Genomic DNA, 22,976 nt, shown 5'->3' with positions numbered 1-22,976 from the left:
AAGAACATCTTGGTGGTGTCGGACACGTTCCAGGGAGCTGTGATGATATGCATTTTTTACCTGGATAACGTTTCATAGTAAAGAAGTGGAGTTAAAGCATATGCAAGTTATTAAAAGCTTCCCTCCAACGCCTTTTGAAATATTTCTCATGGGCTCTAGTCAAATGTAGATTTAGGATGTATTGTAAATGCAACTGCCATAAAAACACTCTTATTGAGAGCTAGTTTAAATGTTAACATACATACAGTAGACAAAATGGCAAATATCAGTTACTTGTAACCAATAGGTGCTTCTCAGAAACTCTTCCTACCTGTTAATGACAGACAGACAGTCTTTTAAAACAGGACCCTTTCTTTTTGAATTAATTCTGTGACACAAATAATAATTACATTGGTCTCCTTAGGTAGGACGTGGCACATTCATCCCTTCTCAAAGTAGTAAAAGTATTTCTAGGAAGCAGTGGATGGAAATGGAAGGGATTAGTTGTATATTTACATACTATCCTACTGTTTTGATTCGGAGAAGAATATGTTACCTCCACACACACATTTGTCTAGACTAACCCAGAGGATATAAAGATGAAAATCTATACATCATCATCATCATATTGTAGCTTAAGGGTCAACAGATATATCTATTGCTAATGAAGAATACCTGCAGTTGACTCTTCTTGCTGCATTAAGATTAGTTTTCCATTTAATCTGATGCTGAAATGGAGTTTTCACAGTACTAGTGAGACAGAAGCCCTGAATGGTAACTATTAAGTTCACATTTTAAAGATCTAGCTAAGGAAACTGGCTTGCCAGTATATTGCGGTACTTATTAAATCCATACCAATTCCATGTGCGCTCCAAACTGCCAACCATATCTTCCACTATTCCATTAGCTACTGATTTGCGATCACCAATTGTGCTGCTTTTGGAAGATGATGTTCCAAGTTAAGATGAAATCAATGTAAACTACATAATTGCTTGGCATTAAGAATGGTCTTTTCTAAGAACAGAAATTTCTTCTTGTAGTTTTGATAATACTTATTTTTGCAAAGTATTCTTAACACATGATGAAGAAGCAATGCTAAAAAGTCATTACTGCATTTATTGATATAGAAACACTCATTTTAATAAAATTGTTTTCAATTGCTTGACATTTTTGCATGCCTCATGAGATTAGAAATGACAATAAAAATTGCTTTACACACTTATTTTTCAATTTGCATACTTAAGATTTCAACAGTTTGAAGCTTGTTTCCTTATGTACTTACTATTCTATCAAAATCTACAAAGAAGTCACGTGCATTTTAAATGCAGACTATCTGGAAAACAAAAATAAACACTAATCAGAAAAGCAGGTAATATTTCCATAAAATGTATAGACTATACAAAAAACAGTATGCTACAGTTAATCTAGTAAACACACAAATCTACTGTACTAAACTACAGTGCAAGTGCTTGTGCACAGGGAAAATCATATTTACAATTCCCCTTTATTTACAGGCTACAAACCACACTATTTCACAGTTATATTACACATATAGACTTTCTACCATGTTTTTTATTTTGACAATGGGACACTGACAACCTAGAACCCAAACTGCTTGTGTGTATATTTACTGTATTCAGGCATACACAGGAAAAATATTTTTCTATGCATTTTAAAGAGCCCTACAAAATCTAGCAAATGTAATAAAAAAGGCAAATCTGGTGAAAATCTGACAAAATATCTTTTATAGTTATAGGAAAAAACATCAAACAGTGCCAAATGCAAAGATAAAGTAACTGAAGCAACAAATAGGATTATTCATATAAATATCCACTTCAAGTTGTTATTGACCATTTTAAAAATAGGAGACTTCTACACGGTATCTGTAGAAAGGCCTGCAATTAATAAATAAGAGGGGGAATTGGTAGCCCAAATCGTGAAAAAGGGTGAAAAACTGTCTTGCCACTGGAGAGAAAGGCATATATCTATGACAAACATGGAACATGACTGTTTAACAGTTAAAAATAATATCCTCTGAGGTCACAACAAATGCAGTTCATAGGGATTTTATTGGACATCCATACATTGTATTTTATAGAAAAAGACATGTTAATTGTCACAAGTACAGAGTGGGTATTTGGAGACTTTTAAAAAGGGAGTGAGCATAAAAGCATTGCTTAGACACAGACTAATTCCTACATTTTCAAAGTGCGGCACAAGATTTAAAACACACAACTCAGTCAATGCAAATTGTGTGATTTGGTACCATGTAACGAAGTCCAGGTTAATGTGTTTTGGCAAAACAATCTTCATTCACTCCTCTTAGCAAGGTGAGGAGACCATACAAATGAGCTCAAGATCAAACCCACCAACTGCAACTGATGAGGAAATATCCTTCTAACATAGCTGGATTATCTACTGATAGGATTATTATGTAGTTAGCCTTTGAGTGATCCAAATCAATGCAGCCTCAATTGTTTCCTTCGGGCCCCAATACTGTACACAGATTTTTTCAAACAGGCCAAAATAATCAAGCAATCTTCCACTCAACACATGAATATAAATCTCCTCCTACCATCATTACAGGAAGACTTGAGAATAAAGATTAGAATTTATACTCCATGAAACTGCAGGTTATAAAGTCTTTCTACACAAGCTACTTAAAGAAACAAACAAAAATTAAATGAACTAGTAAGGCTGTAAATCTAGTTCCTGCTAATCTACAAGGACAAGGTATATGTGAACAGCATTGCAGTCTCCTTGCTACAGCAGAGCCCCAAACAGGGCACTTAAGCATTATGTGTCAGTAGCATAACCACTCACTTTGGCTTCCTAGACTGTTTCCACTTTCTGTGCAACCTCTGAGAAACAAAGTTTGGTTCATTTCCCAGGACACTGGCTACTTCCTTTAGTTCAGGCTAGGAATGCCTGAGACTACCTGCCTTACACGATGTTCAGCACAGCAGTCACACACTAACTCATATAAGGTCTGTTGATTGCGCTATCAGAACCTGTCTTAGTTTAGCTCCTTGCTAGGTTTGTCCTTTTCTCACCCATTTTTTCAGAATTACTTTACAAGTGGTGCCAGAGGAAACAGCCACAAACTTGATCACTCTAGCAATCTTTGAAAGTCAGCTGATCAGTTTAGCAACTCTAAATTAATTTCACTCTCCTTATTTCTTTTTAAACCTTACATAGCTTGCATCTCACCTCAGACTGGATTTTACAAAACAAGCTGTTTTCTGTGAAGGAAACACCAACTCCCTGCCAAACATTCCTCTTCCCCTCAAATCTAAAAAAAGGTAAGGTTTATAGCTAACCTGAGACCCACAAATCGAAAGGTGGCCAGTGCTTTGTTTAGGTGTTCAAAACCTGGATACCTCAAAGTACTACAAAAGTCTGATTTTGTACGTTTGTGTTTTTTGCAGATTACTGGAACAAATAAGGTTTACCAGGTCAGATTTTATCAATATCTCCGTTTAAAAATGAAACCAAATGTGTACTCCATTTGTGTCAAAGTTAGTAGGAGAGCATGGACAATGAAGTCTTTAGAGCACTGCCTAAGAATATTTAAAACTGCAATTTGGTGAAAGTGCAGCCAAGAGATTTCAATAGATATCTCTGTGTAGTTAGTTTTCAGGGAATGATATCCTTCTCTCTAAGGAGCTGAGCACTTCATCAGCTTGCTTTTTAAAAGGGAACACTGCTGCAGGATAAAACTATAGCATACAACCAAGAAGGAGAGGAAACTTAAAAAAAGCTATGATGTTTAAGAATACAGCAGCCACATTCCCCAGCTAGCCAGCCTACTGCCATGTGTGGTCATGTTAACAGGCAAGCAAGTGGTACACATTTGTCAAGCCCTAAGAAGTATTTTATTTTTATGTCTACCTTTCTGCTTTCTATGAAAAAGAAACTTATTTTTCTCTGTAATAAAGCAGGTAATATTTCAGGGGATCAGGCAAAGGCAAACTCAAGACCTTCTCTCTCAGAAAGTTTACAGGGGGGTCTGGCTTCAGTTCAGAGATACCCTTTTCCTCCTCTTCTCGCCTCTCCTCCTCAATCTCCTCACAGTTGTTGTTATCATCTGAAGGGTTTGAGATACGACTGGCAAAGACTTCTTTATCCAAGAAGACAATGGTTTCCATGCGACGGCGGCGAACACGTCTTCGTTTAAACCTTGGAGGGTTTTTCAGACCATTTCCATTTTTGCTCATTGTTTCTTGATGTATTAGCCTCTTAATAGTTCCTCGGATGGCAATGCGAGCCAGATCCTGTAGGCTGCGGACAGTTATTGGTGCTAGAACACAGAATAAAAATATGAACAGGTATGGAAGCATAAAATCTGGCAGTACAGGCTGAAGAGTTGTCTGAAACGGAGTGAGGATAACTATTTCAATTCCCTGTTATGTTTATAAAAACACACAAAAAATACCCAACAACTTTATTTTAAAAAGCAACAGAGGGTCCTGTGGCACCTTTAAGACTAACAGAAGTATTGGGAGCATAAGTTTTCGTGGGTAAGAACCTCACTTCTTCAGATGCAAGTCTACTTCTGTTAGTCTTAAAGGTGCCACAGGACCCTTTGTTGCTTTTTACAGATTCAGACTAACACGGCTCCCCCTCTGATACTTGGAACTTTATTTTAATCTGTCAACTCAGATAAACTTAATGTTTTTCCCCAAAAAACACGTTGTGTTATGCACTTCTCCCATACTCTGATCACTGAAAGAAGGAGCCGAGAGAAAGTTCAAATGCACAAACCCACACTGTGCACAAAACACAGATCAGTAGACGCTGAATTAAATATTTAAAATAGCATTTTGGTATGGTATACTCAAGGAACTAATTTATGCTACCGTGTTTTAAGTTTTAAATCTTAAGACTTTGCAATTCAGACTGTACAATAACGTGGAGAAGTTTGTTTCCGGACTTCTCAGTAGTGTGGAAACAGTCCTCAATGCGCAAGACAGAGTGAGTAGATCTAGATTCTACTCCCAGCTCTGCTGCAGATTAATTTCGTGACTTTGGGCAAATCACTTAACTTTTGAAATAGAAAAGTATTGATGAGGAAACTGACAAAAGGTGTAGGCTAACATCATTAGCATATGAAATCTGTTTCAAGATCTGTGGATAGAAGGAGTTAGAAGCATGTGGCTGTGTATTATATACGGTACATACCCACCCTCTTCAGTGGTTTAGAGAAGCAGTTCTCAACCAAGGGTACGTGTACCCCTGGGGGTACACAGAGGACTTCCAGGGCTACATCAACTCATCTAGATATTTGCATAGTTTTACAACAGGCTACATAAAAAAGCACTGTTTCATACAGACAATGACTTGTTTATACTGCTCTATAGCCTATACACGGAAATGTAAGTACAAAATTTATATTCCAATTGATTTTATAATGATATGGTTAAAAATGTATTTTTAGGTTTGCTTTTGTAAGCAAGTAGTTTTTAAGTGAGGTGATACTTGGGGGTACACAAGACAAATCAGACTCCTGAATGGGGTATAGTAGTCTGGAAAGATTGAGAACCACTGGTTTGGAGGACTCTACATTCTTTTGTGCAGCACTATTCAGTCAATCCAAGGTGTGCAAGAGTCAACACTACTGCACAATTCCATGTCTCTCACGTAATGTAAATAAAACTTGTATTTGCATATATCTATCCCTGCACTGAGAAGCATCAAATTAAATTGAAAAAACTGTTTCATTGTGGATTAAAAACACAGACGTTCTTCTGAGCAAAGAAGGGGGGAAAATAAAGTACGAAATACTTGCAGGCTTCCTCATAGTGGACACAATATGCAAGTATGCTCAGATGGACAGTTAATATGCTCTGTACAGTGAGATAAGCAGATATCATATAAGAATAAAAACAGATTAAGTAGTAATTTCTTGAGGGTAGGGACCACGTGTTATGTGTTTGTACAGGACCTTGCACAATGGAGCCTCAATCTAGATTGGGATCACTGGGCACTACCTGCAATACAAATAAAAATAATGCAACTCCCTCCTGAAGGGTATCATGTTTGAAAGAAACTCTGCACAGCCATGCTATTGATATAAATTGATATATGTCACATCTAAAACAAATGCTGTGTGCATTTTTCACTTTGCAATATATTCCCTTAATACTATAAAATGCCATGTAAGAATCTACATGGGCAAGGCAGTACAGTCTGACAAACGGGAAACTGAAAATGCAGGCAGATTATTTTAAAATTCAAAAGATAAGCACTTTCAATTTCACAGAGCAGACACTAACATTTCTGGATTTGTTTTGCAAATTGCTTTCCTAATACCACACCTCTTCAAATACAGAAAAACTGGTAACCAGCATAGGATGGACAAAATTGGACAACTGTCAAAAGAATGAAACAGCTTGCGTAGTTTTCACCAGAAGAAGGAAGCTGCACTTCCTCTGTGTATGAGTACCATGCTTGGATCAAGATGAAACTAACAGCCAAAGGGACAACAGAAAGAGGAGCAAACGTACCTATAAACATTTATACTTACGCAAGTGAACAAGTCTCGATTTCCCTGAATCTGCATGAATGGGTTGAATCAGAGGAGCAAAAGAAACAGCAAGGATCTTCTTGGTTTCCCAGGCAGCAGGACCAGTGCGCGTTATCTTCGTCAGCTGCATCAAAAAGAGAAAGTGCTGTCTACTATGTAAACAGTAGAAATCAGTTATCTATAGTTAATTTTTTATGCAGAGAATGAACAATCTACTGTTTGCCTTTTGGATATCAGGCGAAGTGTTCGAAATACACAGAATTAGTGGTGACAAGATGAAAAGCCAAGTAACACACAGGTTCATCATAATTCTTTCTTTAAAGAGTGAATTTAGAACTCATGAAGAGAACCAGGTTTACAGCCCTAATGGATGAAGTTGTCTAACCACAGAACATGTACAGTGGCAATAACAGATTTCATCACACTGCCCTCCCAATTTCTCCCCATTCTGAACTATAGGGGCTGCCTCAGAGTTCAGAGGTTAATTCAATCTTCAATAGACATTCATTCCTTGGCTGAAAGTTATTGCAAAGAATATTGGTGGGTTTTGCTTTGTGAACGGGATACCAATTAATTTTACATATTGTAGGTGACCTAACAGCCTCTGAATGGTAATAATTTCTGTGAGCTGCTGACCGAAACTAACTACTGTACCTAGAGATGAAAGGTTCCATATGTCACTTCCAATCCTAAACTAAGCAGTCCCGTGAAACAATATATCTTTACTTGCAAGAGATGCCAGAATTATGAAGATATATTTGTTTAGAAAGTTTGGGCATGGTTATTCAGAGTTTCAAATCAATAGTGACCTGTGGCATACCATTAAAAATGGCAGATCATTAGAAAAATTGGTAACTGACCTGTTGGGCCAGTAAATAACAGCACCACAATCCTAGGAACAGTACAGTCCATAGGGTGTTGCTGCCACAAAAGGCAGAAGCACACAGATAAGGTAACAGTAGTCTAATAACTGTCTTGTTAGTTTTCCACAGTATAAAGAGGGTAGGCCGAGAAAGCTCTTTTTATATCAGTAGCAGTTTTTGCTACAGGCTGTTGGACTCTGTTTATTTAACCTATGACTTGCAACTATTTTGAATGCTTCCTGTTTGGCAAAGTAAGCTGCCACTTTTTCTTGCCCAATTTTCACTGGCTGTATCTGGAACTCTGAACAAATTTCCTGCTGGAGAACACTTCAACAGTGTATGGGATAAGTAGAAAAAGAAAAAAGAAAAAAAGAAAAAAAAAAAAAAAAACTAAACCCAGATTTATTCTTGCAGAAAATATTTTTGTTTTTTTAATAGTGAAAGAAAGTTTTAGCTAATCTTTAACTCCTTGGTTCAAATTTTCAACTGACTTTCCTAATACCTGTAATATTTACATGCATAAGTTAGGTGTATTTGTATTTTCATATACACAGAAATTACCCAATTTGTGTGCACAAAGTGCTCACTGGCACTCATGAATGTTGGTATTTTGGATGCCCCTTTAGAGGACAGTTTGCGAAGCTGACCCTTAAACACTTAAAGAAATGATCAAGCATTAAGTATTCTTGACTTCTAATTTAAAAATTCTTTTCCAGTTACAATAAATATAACAAGACACTGCACTATACACTTGCAAAATCTATTTATGAAGTAGTTTACAATCAGAAATTCAAGCTAATCTGAAATCAATTTTCTCCCTCTCCAAGCCTCAAATGAAAGATATCAAGAGATGTAAGATTCACATAGTTACAACGCAGCCCAACCCTGCACCACTACCTTCCTTTTCTACATACTGTACTTACTATATGGACCATCTAATTTACCACTGGAAAGCACAAAGTGTGGTATGGTATCTCATTCCAACAAACTTTGACTGAAACGTTCTCGAAGAAGTACAACAATGAAGTGTGAAACTAACTTGGAATACCTCACAATTCACTACAAAATTAAATACAAAAGACCTGAAGAAGGACTGTCCGGTAGAAATATGCATACTTTGTAACATATAATTAAGACACGTATAGTTAAGTTTCTGGAAACTGCTCTCTTTATTCCTAGTAAAAACTTAGTGTAAGAGCTGATATGCCAAATAGTTGCCTATAAGGAAGGTAGTGAACTGCACCTATAAGCTAAATAAGAATAAAGAAATCAAAATCATAGGTAAAGAGGCACTCAACCTTTTCCTCAAGTGGCATGACGAGAATTCCTCCAACTTTCAGCAGACTCTTCATGTAGTCCTCATGTTCTTTCTGTACCCCAGCACCACAGTAAACACGGTCATACTGAGTAGAATCTGGAGAGATCTCTAAACAATTGCCAGTAACAAAGGAGGGCTCACAGAATTCAAATCTGAAAAAGAAGAAGAGGTCCAATTATAACACTCCAAACTTGATAAGAAAAGAAAATTTCATTGCCCATTTCCCCTCCCAAGCCCCAATTTCCTGGATCTCAAAAAGTTTCATTCTACAGACTACCAGAAAGGGCCACAATTTGAGGCCCTCCAGGCTAGAGTGATTCTGAAATTACTCATACATGAGATTTTCCAAAGATTCTAGGTGCATAATCTGAACATATACACTGAATAATTGCTTACGCAAATTATCAGGATTGGGATTTGTCATACAATTACCTGATTTGTGGGCCCAGTTACAATATCTGTGCATAAATATTACAAGTGCAATTTGAACTCTAAGCTCTTTTAAGACAGAACCAGAATGTCTTTGGCTTAGTTTTCCATAACCTTTCCCATAAACTGCTAAATGGGTTTCAACACTAAGAGTGAGATGCTGCCTCCATTGAAGTCAATAGGAGTTTTACCATCAATTTCAATTGAGCCAGGATTTCACTGCAAATTCATAGTTTAGACAAAAAATTCTTGCAATACAGTACTGATATAGTTTGAGAGAGAAAAACAATTTTATGCTAATTTCTGTTTTTGCAGAATGGCCAGAATTCACAAAGACTATAATAATCTTTTTTCTTATCTATGACAGTATTAATCTCTGAAGTACAAATTGGTCAGCTGTAGAGCAGTGTGGTTTTATATACTATTTTTCTGATTCCAGGTACCCCAAAGCATTTTACAAACAATAAATTATTGGGCAATTTGTTTGCCAACATAATTACTGCACTGTTATCAACTCATCAGTAGTTTGTAAATAAGACTTGGCTATTAGGACAGTTTTATTAAAAAGATTTTGATCAGACACTAGACCACCTATTCTTTTTGATATAGTTTCAGTGAGATATACCACAGATGGGCAAGGATCTCATCTAAATGACACCATCTTTAATAGTGTCATAACCCCCACTCCTTTTGTACTTGCACTGCAGTGTCACTGATTTTTTTCAAACAGGTCTCCAGATCTGAAACTTTCTACTTACACTGGTCTTTGCCATTAAGCTACAGAAATGCAATTACTGTAAAGTGAGATAGCATGAGAACAATAACAATAGGCTTATTTATTTTAGCAATGAAGGGGACTGGTTGCCTATTCACAGGAACTCTTGCCTCTCTGCTTACAACAAAAAATTGCATGCTAAGGGGGGTTACCTCTTCCCTACTGAACCATCAGCTTCTCAGTGTAGTGACAACAGCGTACGATTGGTGAAGTGGCTGCAGAGGGGGAGCAATAGCTCAGTGGTTTGTGCATTGGCCTCCTAAATCCTCAATCCTTGAGGGGGCCATTTAGGGATCTGGGGCAAAAATCTGTCTGATGGTTGGTCTTGTTTTGAGCAGGGGGTTGGACTGGATGACCTCCTAAGGTCCCTTCCAACCCTGATATTCTATGATTCAGCTCTTGTTTAAAGACTGCTATACCCATTTTATTCATTCTAGCACTGTTACCGCTCCAGGTGGTCAGAAGCATTTCTTCCCACAAACAAATTGCAAAATAAATCCAAAAAGGTGAGAGCTACAACTTGTATTGCTAAGGTAACTTTTGGTTATAGAAAATTGCAGAAAATTATTAGCTGTGACAGCAGCGGAGTGAAAGTTGCAAGGAAGAACATAAATCAGATTCCAAGCAGCTTTAGTACTGACTTAATCATAAAAATACCTTCACATTTTAACCAATAAAGTTTTTCTTCCAATAAAACCATATTAGAGCACCATGGAAATTACTTTACACTCTTTGGGGGGATTCAAGCTGAGAGGTCACAAATATAACTTTTTAGATAGATGGCTATCACCATTTGCAGCCTCAAATATATTGGCTGTAATTAAATCTTATTGCCAATAACCGATTTTGGCTTCTTTTAACCTGTGTGGCATTAGAACAGCTAAGAGCACAACAACATAGCAAAAATTTCTTACCCTCTCTCCTTCCACTTACCCGTCAGCTTAGAATGTCGTCACACACTGCTGCTCAGCAAGCCTAAGGAGCCAGTGTCCTAAAATCACCCTTAAATCTGCAGTTTGTGTGTGGGAATAGGGGGAGCTACCCAAAGAACTAGTAGTTCTGTAGTGATAATTATTAAATTCAACATCATGAAGTAGGATGCCACAGGTGTTCTCGACTCTTACTTGTCAAAGCTGTCACTTGTTCTGATGAAGACATCCAATTTCTGCTTTGCATACTCTATAACATCAGAGTGAAGCTCCACACCATGGTTAACACCAAAAGGACCTGCAAGTTTAAAGAGTGCAAAGAAAATGGTTTTAAGGGCAACTGGATAAAGCCAAGCACAACCGATCCCTGTTCCTTTCTCAACGTGTTTCAGATAAACTACTCCTTAAGAATGTTTCTACAATTTAAAATTTTTGTTTTGAGGTCTGCACTTAGAAGTGCAGGACCATTTACTATTAGCGATGGCTAGTGCCTTGATGTGCAGCAAGCTTTTGTGACTAGCGTGCTTCTACTTACACAGGAAATGGTGAGGTAGGAATGCTGATGTCTCAGATGTACCACTGCTATAGAACACAAAGAATCCACTATAAATCACTAAAGATTATTGCTATGGGAAGTGACCAAAAATCGGCAAGAGTTACAATTCACATGGTAATTTTAACTGGCTCTAGAAATCAGACTCATTACTATTATAGGAACAGTGCTTGCATTATATTTAATTGAGTAATATATAAAAGTTCAAGCTTCTGACAGAGCAACCCTTAAAAGATATATCCTGAACTTAAAAAAAAAAAAAAATCTTTTAAAATGTTTTAGAATGATTTTTTTGCTCGTATTAGCATATTTATAAGGGTCTTTTCAACAAGGGAAAGTGGGTTGGCTTAAAAACACCACGAGATGTGTTGCCAAATGCAACAGTTCCCACAAAATTAAAGATGTTTATGTTTTATTTTTCAGTTATAATAATCTTTAGATATTACTAGTAAGTAACAATAGGTAAAAAATTTCAGACTAAATATGGTTAATATGTTGGAAACATCCCTTTGAACTGTAACTTTAATATATTAGAGTAATACTATGAGTGCAGCTGAGTTCCATAAAAACAAGGAAAAGACACTTACTTAGTATGCCATGAGTAAGATTTATTATTCTGGGTTACACCTGAAAGAACTTGAACATTACAGGAATCTGAACAGGGCTTATAACACCTTTGCATTCCAGAAGTTACTACAGAGGCAATAATGGTTAGCAATATTCTGGTTCTTCTGAAGTGCTGGGAGTCTAAATTCTACCAGAGGACAAAAGACAAAGTACCATAGCCTTCAGAAGATTCTAATAGTTTAGGGAATTAATCTTTGATTGATTATTTTTTGTTTTGTTTTGAAGAGTTTGACTCCTCTGAATTAGAAACAGAACAGTCCCTGTGACCTACATATTTTGACAAACTGAATCCTTGTTTAATGTCATAACAAGTTCAATCCAGTTATGTCATGTGACTTTACATAACGTGATTAAACGTAACAAAGAAAAATACATAATATGGCAATTTGCCTTCAAATATTTGAAAGGAAAATGTTGCAGAATTACAGTTATGCACAGTTTAAGAGTCCTGCTATTAGGCACTGAAGACAATAGCCATATTTACATTATAACTAAGGCTACACAAACCCCTCTATTATTTTGTTATGAGACAGGCTTGCTAATTTTAAGGGAGAAGTAGTTCAAAGGCACCTAAAGTTATAAGTGTTCATATTCTAATTAGCTTGGTCAAAGCTTACTGCAAATCAATAAATAAGTTCCAGCTTCATGCCCACTCACTGGAAATGCGACTAAGACTCAGCTCCGATGACACAAACATTTAAACAATTAAAATTTCCGACCCAAAGGCAGGAGAGTAACGGGGCCCCTCCTGCTATTAGTAGCTGTACTGGAAGTCAGAAGCAGTGTGTAAGCACTGACTTTGGATTTCACTAGAATCAATGCAGTTTGAAATTTATTTTGACAATTCTCCACAGAGTGATTATTACCACCATGCGAATGAGAGGTGATTTGCTGCATTTTCATATTCTATATGATCAACCACATGTTTACATCCTCGAAGAGCTATTCTACTTACACATTTACTCCTGTGTGTTTGTTTGGAGGAAGGCAAGGGGAAAAGAAGGTTGCTAACTGTGGGAAACCACCACCACTGTTCTTATATTAAGACATAAGACTATTTGCTAAATTGTATTTTGAAGCATCACCTTGCTTGCACTCTGGAAGTAACTAGAACTAGATACCAGGTTCTGATCTTACACTGGTAAGAATCAGCAGTAACACCAGTATGAGATCACAATCAGACCCTTTAAACGTATTTCAGGCTGATTGTGCGGGATTAAGAATAAATGGGCACAGATTCAGGGCCCTTCCCTGGTCAAACTCAATCACCATCCCACAAACTTCTCTGTCTTCACTCCTGATACTGATCTCCTCCTTAAGTGAGAGTCCAACAAGCCTACACTCCTGTCAGTAGGAGGCCATGACAATCAGCTGTGCACTGCATCATTGTCTGTTCTGAGTCATCACTAGGTTCCCCTGAATCCTGCTTAATTGGCCAAGTCTGATTAACATATTCTTTATCTGCACTTACACCGAATTTAAAATCTTGAAATTAAAGAGAGGAATGTTTCCTCCTAACACGAAAATAGAAGATAATGTAATCAATAATTAACTTGACAAAAGTTATTTACCCAAGATGAGTCCGATCATAGAACTCAGGTAACCGGTGCCACTGCCCAGATTCAAGAACGACAGTCCCGGCTGTAGATCCAAAGCTTCCATCACCTCAGAGTAAATGCATGGTGCAGAGAGATGAAAATTTCCATGTTTCCACGCCAAATCTTTGTAAGCATTGTCCTTAAAATCATCAAGATAGTAGTCTGCTCGATCAATGGCACGGAATGCCTGCTCCACCAGCTCTGTTCGGATATACTGTGCTTCTTTCAGATTATCGATTAACTCATCATTATCTTCTCCTGCACTCACTGCACCTCCCATCTTCTTCAACAATTTTTAGCAAGTTCTAAAACTAAATTGGGGTGGGGAAGATGAGCAAGACATTTAACATCATTATAAACGCTAAGGCTGTTGAACATAGAACAATTTTAAATCGTAAAAATAAGACAACTCCTTTGCAAAGATATCAATATAAAAACACTAGAACAGAAAGTATACTCAAAAGCGGACTTTATTATAAAAAAATTATCAAATATTAAAAACAAAATCATGTACCTGGAGTTTCAGAATTACATACATGTTTTGGGGAGGGGGGTAGGAAGGTCATAATATAATATTCACATTTTTAGTTATATAATACCCTCCTCCAGTGACACCAGCTTTTTACCACTATGTCAGTTACTGTTTCCACTTGAATTGCTAAATAAGATTATGGGTTCTGGTTCCCATTCTTATTCATTGTCTCTTTTCCACTATGGAGTCCAAGCAATAATAATAAAAAATAAGTAATAAAAATATGGCCTGCGTTGGCCAAAATTCAAGGAACATCCAGATTCCCTGTTTGCAATAAAACCAGAAGGGGGTTAATAGACTTCAAAAGAAACAGGTAGAAAAAAGAACCAGGGAGCCTCCCAAATTGCCTGCAGTGAAGGGTGAAAGAAAATATAACAGGATGCTAAGTCCATGGACATACATTACAAAAAAAAAAAAGATGATGATGATGATAATCAAGAGGCACAGGCAGAAGTGGAGGGGGAAAAAATATATCCACCACCTCAATAGAATACATACTTTCTTGTGGCTCAAGCTTCTGCAGCTCCAAGCATCACCTTCAGTGGAGAATGCAATAGAATAGAGAGCAACTGTTGGAAAGAAATTTCCTCGGAAGTGAGTTCAATTTCCCATTGTCTCTTCTAAGAGTAAAGTGAGATCATCCCCCTCAGAAACTATTTCAACTTCATCCGGCCCTTACAAAATAATGACACTGCAATCACCACTTTTACAGACTCACAATTCATTCTAGGAAAAGAAAGCAAACCACTTACTCTCTATTTAGGAGAGACAGTTTATAAAGTACATCTTCATCTTTTAAAGAATGAGTTAGAGAGGGAAAGCACTTAATTTATAATTCCAAATTAATCTAGTTGTTTCCCACCCACTAAAAAGTTCCATTCCAGAAAGTACAATGCAAATTTTTATCTGCAGTGCTTTGCTGTGCTGTACTAACAATAACTGCAGAAGCAGCAGCTTTAGTGTTGTTTTCTAGATTCAGTAGATCTGCCCACGGCTAAATTGTTCTATACATTCAGCAAGAGAAAAATTACATACTTTACCAGTTTCAAAAGAAACGAAGAAGAAATTGCAGCAAGAAAATCTCAACACATGTATTCTCAGAGAGTACTGTCCTGTCTGTTTGCAAACATATGAGGCATGATGAACTTCACTCAAGTTCTTAGGAAGGACCTTTAGCCTGTTTAATAAATGTATGCCTCCAAGTATACTAATCCATTGGTAGTGTCTTGGATATTTCCCCCCCCCCTTTGGCAGGTAACAGGAATCGTCTACCAACCCTTTTTCACCACAGTTAAAAAAACCCCAAAAACATTACACTATATTGCTAGTGAGAGTGCCCGAAATCTAGAATAGGTACATCAGACAGTTTTATCCTGCAATTTTGTTTTCTTCTTAAACACCTATCAATTTCTTGTGACTGCTTGATTATAGTTTGGTTGGTGCCTTTGGGTAGTACACTACACAGATTAATTACTGTGTGTCGAAAATTCCTTCCATCCCTTAAGACCTTGCTTTTCTTGACGTTTGTTTGCGCACACTATTTTCTTGAGTATGTTTATCTCCTTCCCCTCCATTCAGGCCCTCTTTACACTATTAAAATCTCCATGTTTAAATACAATTGTGAAGTATGGTTATGGCCCTACCAGGGCACTGCTGTGGCTCCCTGACAAGGTTAAACAAACTTCTTTTTTGCTTCTTGTGCACACAAGCACCACAACTGTGTTTCAGAGTTGTGGCTTTATGGTCCATTATACACTAAAAACCATCATGAAATCAAGTCTTTGTTGTCCTCTGACCAGGCGTTAGCCCAGTTATGGGGACATCAACAGTTCTCATCCACATTACAAGCAACAGTCATTTTGTAACCCAGTCAGGGGACAACCAAGTTGTAACAGGGTCCTCTAAGTTATACTGGTAGTATAGAGGAGACTTTGAAATGGTTATTTCTGTAGCACAGACTGGTCTTCATTTTGTGGAAAACATCTGCTTTACATGCAGAATTTTAAACATACCCCATTTAAACTTTTCTTTTCCAGTAGTTACACATCTGTTTTCCTAACCTGCTAGCTATAGTCAAAGGTACCCCACACACCCCTTTTAATACTCTAGCTGCACTCGTCTGCAGTTCTTGTGCAGAGTACAGACTTCTCTACAGGTCCAGGCATTACGCTGGAGTGTGCATACCACAATTATGATCACTATCAGAACACAGTGTAGTTATGAGTTGTGTACACTCCAGGAATGGTTATGCCACCCGCTATTTATATGGTGCCATGCTCACCTCTTCTGAGAAAAAGAAGAGTTTACAGCGTGAGAAGCTATGTTCATATTCCAGGAACAAACAATGATATTTTAATGATTACAAAGCAAATAGAGTTAAATGCACTGTTTGTAAGCTCACAAAGAAACACGAGACAGGTAAACTCAGCTTTTTCACAACTGCCACAGACGCCACAGCACACTTAGCAATGAATAATAAAAGGTAGCTACACTGGGACTGAGTTACTCCCCTCTCACTGGGTTACCCTCCACTAACCCTCCCCCAAAACACTCCCTCTGCACCCCATTGTTACTTCCACTACAAGACCCCAGGCAGGTCACTGATGTGTGGGGGGGGGATAAATACGGCGGTGCATCGCCCTCCCTCGTACCCACAGCCCCGTGTCCCCGCTCAGGCTCGCTCCTGGCAATTTAACTAATCAGAGATCAACTCAGCAGCCAGACTCAGCCCTGAAGAGACAGGGGACCTCGGTAACAAATATTTGGGGGAGAGGGGGGGTTGCTAGGTTATCCTGGGGGGGGCTCCCACATTGTGCAGGGAACCCCAGCAACCGCCCCCCCCCCCGGTATTATTATAGGGTCGCTGCTGCAGCGGGTCGCGAGGCGAGCAGGGCCGTGTTATTAGAGGGCGCTGGGGGGGGGAAGGGGGGGCTCTGACATTACTACGGCCTCTGGGGGCCTGCCCCACTGCGCGGGCACAGCAGGGTATTGGGCGCCTCCAGCCCCCCTCTGTCCCCCAGCAAGGGGAGGGGGGAGGAGGGCTCCGGGCTCCCCTCCCCCACCCGGGGCCTGAGGGGGCGGGGCCCCCGTGAGGCGAGGGCGGTTGGGGGCCTGCAGCGCTCGGCCCAACGACAGCGGCCGGGGGAGCAGGCGGGTGGGCTCTACCTGGGCGCTGGGGCAGCGGTTCCCCCCCCCCGCCGGCCCGCCTCTCCTCAGCGCTCCGGCTCCGGCGGGCAGCTGTAAACACTCACCCAGCTGAGAGCCCCCGGGCAGCGCCAGTGCGCAGTCGCGGAGCGGACCAACGGCGCGGCTACCGCGGGGACGACGGCTTGGGAAATGGGCTCTACCATTGTAGCACCGCGATAGGGAACGGAGCGCGGAGGTCCCAGCATGGGGTGACAGGTGTGGGAATGTACCACTCCGGAAAGGGGGAGGCCGGTGTGGGAGTGTCTCACTGGGGGTGCAGAGAGGGGAGGGCAGGTGCCTGTGACAGAGGGACCAATAGCTCTGGGTACTGCACTAGTAGAAAAGGGCCCTAGCAGGGCCTTAGTGGGAGCTAACCCCCCACACCCACAGCCACACCCACTCATCCATCACCTTTCCCTGCGCCACCCAAAATATAGGGAACACTGGACCCAGATCCCAACTCTGCTAGGTCCTCTTAACAGTGATTTGGCCACTGCTGCCCCCAGCACAGCACTCCGCCACCACCACACACCTAGGGTGACCAGATGTCCTGATTTTATAGGGACAGTCCCGATATTTGGGGATGTTTCTTATATAGGTGCCTATTACCCCCCATACTCTGTCCCGATTTTTCATACTTGCTGTCTGGTCACCCTACACACACCTCAAAAGGCACAAGCGTGGCTTACAAATCAAGAATTTAAAAAAAAAATAGACCATTTGGGGCTCACTTTGTTTGCACTCTGGTTTTAGAGATTTTAGGCTGCACCTGCGTCACGGGTTCAAGCTTTTTCTCTGCAATGACCAGGGCTGGAAAGAATATTACTGTTAAAAAAAATGAAGCCTTGAGATTCCGACCTATGCACGTGATTGCAGGAGCCGAGGCTTCAAGGAAAACATCAAAGATCACCAGACTCGTGATAAAATCACCAGAGTTGGCAATGCTTCCTTGCCCGGCTCCCTGAGTTAGGCTCCGTTTAGCATGATGCTTGCTGGGCGTTGGGTGCTGGACTGCATTGCCCCCTTGAAGCTGGAGGCCGCCATCCAGCCAGCGTGAGGGGTAGTTGCTCAGGTCTAGGCTGCAGCGGAGTCTGAGGGGCTGCCCCGTGCGCACATTGGCGGGGGCCATCTATAGCAATTAGCAAACGTGGTAATAAAAACGATTGTGTGGCTAAACTGAGCCAACCCTACTGTGATGAAAGTTTATCCCCGGGCGTTTCTGGAATGGCTTGCGGAACCGGTGCTAACAGGAACCCTATGGTTTGTTTGTGATTCATTTTACGTGGAGTTAATCTCTGCCCACGCTGTACTGCCGCTGAATAGGGGCTTTCAGTGTGTGACCTTGCACACCCCTGGTGTTGTGTGTTTCCTGCATACCCTTTTTGGATACTTTTGCAGTGTAGTGCCAATGGCAGGTAGTTTAAATTTACCAAATTTACCAGCAGCTCCTCAAGTTTCTTGGCCATGAACCCAGCTTTATAAATAAGAATAATAAAGATAGTGGAAGATCTAGAATTCCTAAAGAGATTTTTGAGGCTTACTGAATAGAAGTGGGACTAAGCCAAAGCATTGCTGGATGTTATGGGCAAATTCGTCCCTGCTGGAGCTAATAGGCTTATTTAGGACCAGTTGAAACTACTTTGGATCCTCCAGCAAATAGGCCTTTGTCAGTTGTCTGTTTGCCTTCACAGGGCAAGATTCAATGGATGTGTGCTTTTTCCTTTCCACTTGCCATGAACAATGTAATGAAGATTGGTAGGCTGGGTAAGTTTGTTTTTTGGAGCCAAGGGAGGAGGGAATAAGTAGACCAGGTTTGTGGAGCTACATAGGGAATAGAATATAGAGGTTTCCTGTTAAAAATGAGGGATGGTGATCTGCTTAGTAAATATCCTGATTCTCCAGGGGACTCTATCCCCCTTCAATTCTCAGTGAACACAAAGTGACCCATACTGGAACATGAGCAGTTGACATCACAGTAGCATAAACGGACCTGAGCGACCTCCGAGGCTGCAGCTGTGCCAGCATTGTCTGAACTGGGCTTGATCATATTTGCGACTTCAAGGAATTACAATCTGTACTTAGAGGGAATACAGCGTCTGGAAAAGACACACATTGATTTAAGCAGCTTGGAGACCTGTACCAAAAAAGAATAATATTACTACTTTCAGACACAACAAACCCACCCTGGAAGCGGCGTACAAAAAGAAATACCTCCCCAAAGTGAGATTTGAACAAGAGAAAGTGAGTCAGCATCTGGGATGTATTTATGCTTTAAGATGATGATCCTAGCTGCCTTCATTATCATTATAACAGCAGATCCTGTGTGAATATGTACAGGGTAATACTGTGGATGTCTGCACTTTCATTTCACAGAAGACAGCTGCCTGAGAGAATGGGACTATTTGTGTACTGTGAACAGTGAAACTCCTGGTTGCTGATTCAACCAAAATAGGACACAGGGGTTGTGTTCTGCCTCTTTGTGTTTACTAGTAGCTGCTCTCAAGAAGGGGGGGCAACACAGTTGAAACCTGCAACCATTAAACAGATACCCAACTTCTTTCACTTACGATTAGTGACCAGTTAATGAATAATCTACTGATTTCACCTTTCTGAGCCTTTGTTTCCCTCCCCACGAGAGCTGGGTGAAAAATGCCAATTATTTTTCGCAGGAAATTTCAAACTTTTTTTCATTTGAGTAGAAATGTCTCATAAAAACTTTTTGGGGTTTTGAGAACTTGTGATGTAGACAGAGTGGATGTGTGATGGGTTGATGTGTGTGTGATGGGTTGGACCCTTGGGAAGCCACCTGATGTGCTGAGGTACCACTGAGTCTACCTGTTTTGCCAGCCTGGGCCCCTTTAACTTGTCTTGCTGAGCCAGGCTCTTAAAATCTCCTCTAATACATGCACAGGCAGGGCCACACCCAGCTGCAGATCAGCTAAGGGACTTGCTCCAGCACTCAGATGTCCCCCTCCCTTGGAGTACAGACCCAAAGATATATTATATTCACCTCATCCCTCAAGGTGGAAGAAGGTATGCACGATTTCTCGCCCTCCCAGTTAGAAATCACATGAACTGGGTTGTATTATAAACCAGAAATAAATGTATTAACTATAACAGATATATTTTAAGTAGTTAAGGAGGTAGCAGACAGAACAGGGCTGATTACTAAGAAAATAAAACAGATCACGCAAACTAAGCTTAATACACAAAAGAAACTGGTTACATGTGAGTTCTCACCCTAAATGTGGTTCTAATAATCTTCACAGGCCAGACACCCTTCCAGCCTGGGCCTAGTTCTTTCCCCATGTTCAGTCTTAGTTGTTTCTAGCAGTTCATCCTGATAGGTTGGTTTGGTTCTTCTGATGGCAGCACGGGGAGAATCAGAAAGAGTTTGGAGGCCCCATCTGGGAACTCCCAATTATGAACACTCCTGGGTTTATTTACTGATTTCTCTCAGCCTTTCATCAGCATGCCAGGTAAGTTGCTGCGCAATGTGGAGGGGAGCAAGACCACTGAAATTCATCCAGGGCAACATGCAACATGAAGGCAACTAAGTAGGATGCTCACTGCCTTCTGGTCATCACCTAATTTCCCCTCTACAAATGAGCTGTAAGGTCATTAGACTGTGCAGGCTAGAGTGGGCAGCATGGCCATGGGGAGGAGCCAGCCTGAACGGCAAGTTTCTTTCCAAAAGGAACATGTTATTTTCTGCACTTCAGGCATGAAGCGATATTAACTCCCAATGTCCATGCTGTGAGCCTGGCTCAGAGAACACACTCAGGGGTTAACAGACAGGGCTAACAAAAGAGCCCTGCGTGTCTGTGCATTGTTAAAGATCCTGTTATAGGCCTTTGCGGCATCGAATTTTAAGCATCATCTATGACAATTACTTGCTTTTCACATTCATGTGTTGTTCTTTTCCCCAGAGAAAAAGCTGCATTTTGGGGGTCCCCTCGTTACACCTTCCTTTGGAAGTGTGGCTCTTTTTGACCTGTTCCCAAATATTCCTCTCAGGTTACAGCATATGTACTTTAGTATGTTTATCATACAGTTAGTGAAAAAAGATAATCGCAAGCAAAGACTGCTACTATCACTTCAAAAACCAAGAGGCCAGAATGTTGAATTTTATATCCGTTTCGGACTTCATGCGTCTAAAACTGATGATTCTTTTGGATACATCCTTCCATGCACTTTAAAAAGACCTTGCCTGCAGCCTTATAGCTCACTTGGGGCTTCGTTATTCGTGAGTTATGGTCAGCAGCACAGTGTTAATAAAATCCTTAGTCTGTGTTGTTTGCATGTGCATCCAGGAAGCCTTCCCTCTCTTCCCAGCTTTTAAATAGTCCTGGCAGCTTCTGACACTGGAAAGAACTAGGGGGACCAGACAGCAAATGTGAAAAATCGGGATAGGGGTGGGGGGTAATAGGAGCCTATATAAGAAAAAGACCCAAAAATCAGGACTGTCCCTATAAAATCGGGACATCTGGTCACCCTAGAAAGAACAGGTCTTTCCAGAGCACCAGTGCAGAGCTAAATGAAGATGGCCGAGTGATACTGTTAAATCAAAGTATTTATTTTGTTGGAGATTTACCACAAGGTGTCACCATCAGTGCAGACATTGATATTAAGGGAGTGAACAAGCACAAACCAGGACCCAGTCCCTTTACTTTACTCGTGCGAGTAATCCTTACACAAGTGGTTCCATTGTAGTCAGCCAAGGTGGTCTGCATCCTGTCCTTACTGCTACAAAGAGTCCTGCTGAAGTCACTAGGACGACTCCTGGGAGTAAAGACAGGGATGTTGGAACAATTTGTATCATGGGGACGCTGAGAGCTAGTGAACCAAACTGTAAACCCTGTATATGATGGAAACCACTTCAAGCCAAGGGGTGTGCTAGTACCTCCAGCACCCTAGTTCCAGTACCTATGAGTAAGGACTATTCAAGTACATAAGGGTTGCAGAATCATCAAGCCACATGATGTTTTTTTTCCTGTTTCCTTTATTATTTTGCAACATGCACCCTGTGCAATCATCCACGTTCTAGCCACTGCAGTAGTTTAATCACCACCCAGATGGGCACACATATACATGGAAATCCAGCATTGTACTCATCAGTGTTATGACTTGAAACTGCCTCAAACACACCTGCCATACCCCTCTCCCCCGGAGTTTGTTTCTACTAAGGATTTGATCTTGCAGCTCTTAATCAGGTGAGGAGTTCCTTTTTGGGAGGGGGAGGGGCTCTGTGAGTAGCAATAATCTGCAAGGTGGATGCAGTGATCATTCCTGGCTCAGGAAAAACACTGGATCGATCTGATTCTTCACTGCCTTGGTCCTTACATAGCCATTTGCACTTGGGAAAAGGGAGCATAAAATGCAACCATTCTGGTTTGGCAGCATATTACACCCACTTCGTAGAAGGGTAAATGGCTATCCAGGGTGCATTGTAGAGGATATTCAGATCCAGGGTATGAACATACAAGCCATGCCCCCTGGCTCCAGGACTACACTTCTCTGAGGTCTCCCAACTCATTTTCATTTGTGAGCAATAACTATTATTATTTATATTGCAATAGTGCCTTGAGGCCCTAGATATTGACCAGAACCCCACTGCACTAGGCAATATTCAAACAGAGAGATAATCCTTCTCCCAAAGAG

At 40.4% G+C, this 22,976-nt stretch overlaps 1 protein-coding gene across 3 annotated transcripts; it reads right to left on the bottom strand.

Annotated features, from left to right (window-relative positions):
• Positions 1–1,075: 1,075 nt before the first annotated feature.
• PCMTD2 (protein-L-isoaspartate (D-aspartate) O-methyltransferase domain containing 2) lies at positions 1,076–17,467 on the bottom strand. Of its 3 annotated transcripts, XM_054044900.1 has the most exons (7): positions 17,295–17,309; positions 14,628–14,698; positions 13,571–13,908; positions 11,015–11,117; positions 8,667–8,838; positions 6,506–6,629; positions 1,076–4,279 (listed from the first exon to the last, which is right to left on the bottom strand). In XM_054044900.1, exons 3-7 carry the CDS (start codon positions 13,875–13,877, stop codon positions 3,897–3,899), a joined length of 1,089 nt encoding a protein of 362 aa, XP_053900875.1. In that variant the 5' UTR covers positions 13,878–13,908; positions 14,628–14,698; positions 17,295–17,309; the 3' UTR covers positions 1,076–3,896. The 3 variants fall into 3 exon arrangements, with proteins under 3 accessions (XP_053900875.1, XP_053900876.1, XP_053900874.1); XM_054044901.1 differs by lacking the exons at positions 14,628–14,698; positions 17,295–17,309 and adding an exon at positions 17,381–17,467; XM_054044899.1 differs by lacking the exon at positions 14,628–14,698 and having other exon boundaries at positions 17,295–17,374.
• Positions 17,468–22,976: the final 5,509 nt, after the last annotated feature.

The sequence above is a fragment of the Malaclemys terrapin genome, chromosome 12 (genome assembly GCF_027887155.1).
Source record: "Malaclemys terrapin pileata isolate rMalTer1 chromosome 12, rMalTer1.hap1, whole genome shotgun sequence".
In the NCBI taxonomy this organism is placed as follows: domain Eukaryota; kingdom Metazoa; phylum Chordata; order Testudines; family Emydidae; genus Malaclemys; species Malaclemys terrapin.
This window is presented reverse-complemented; position numbering and strand designations above follow the sequence as displayed.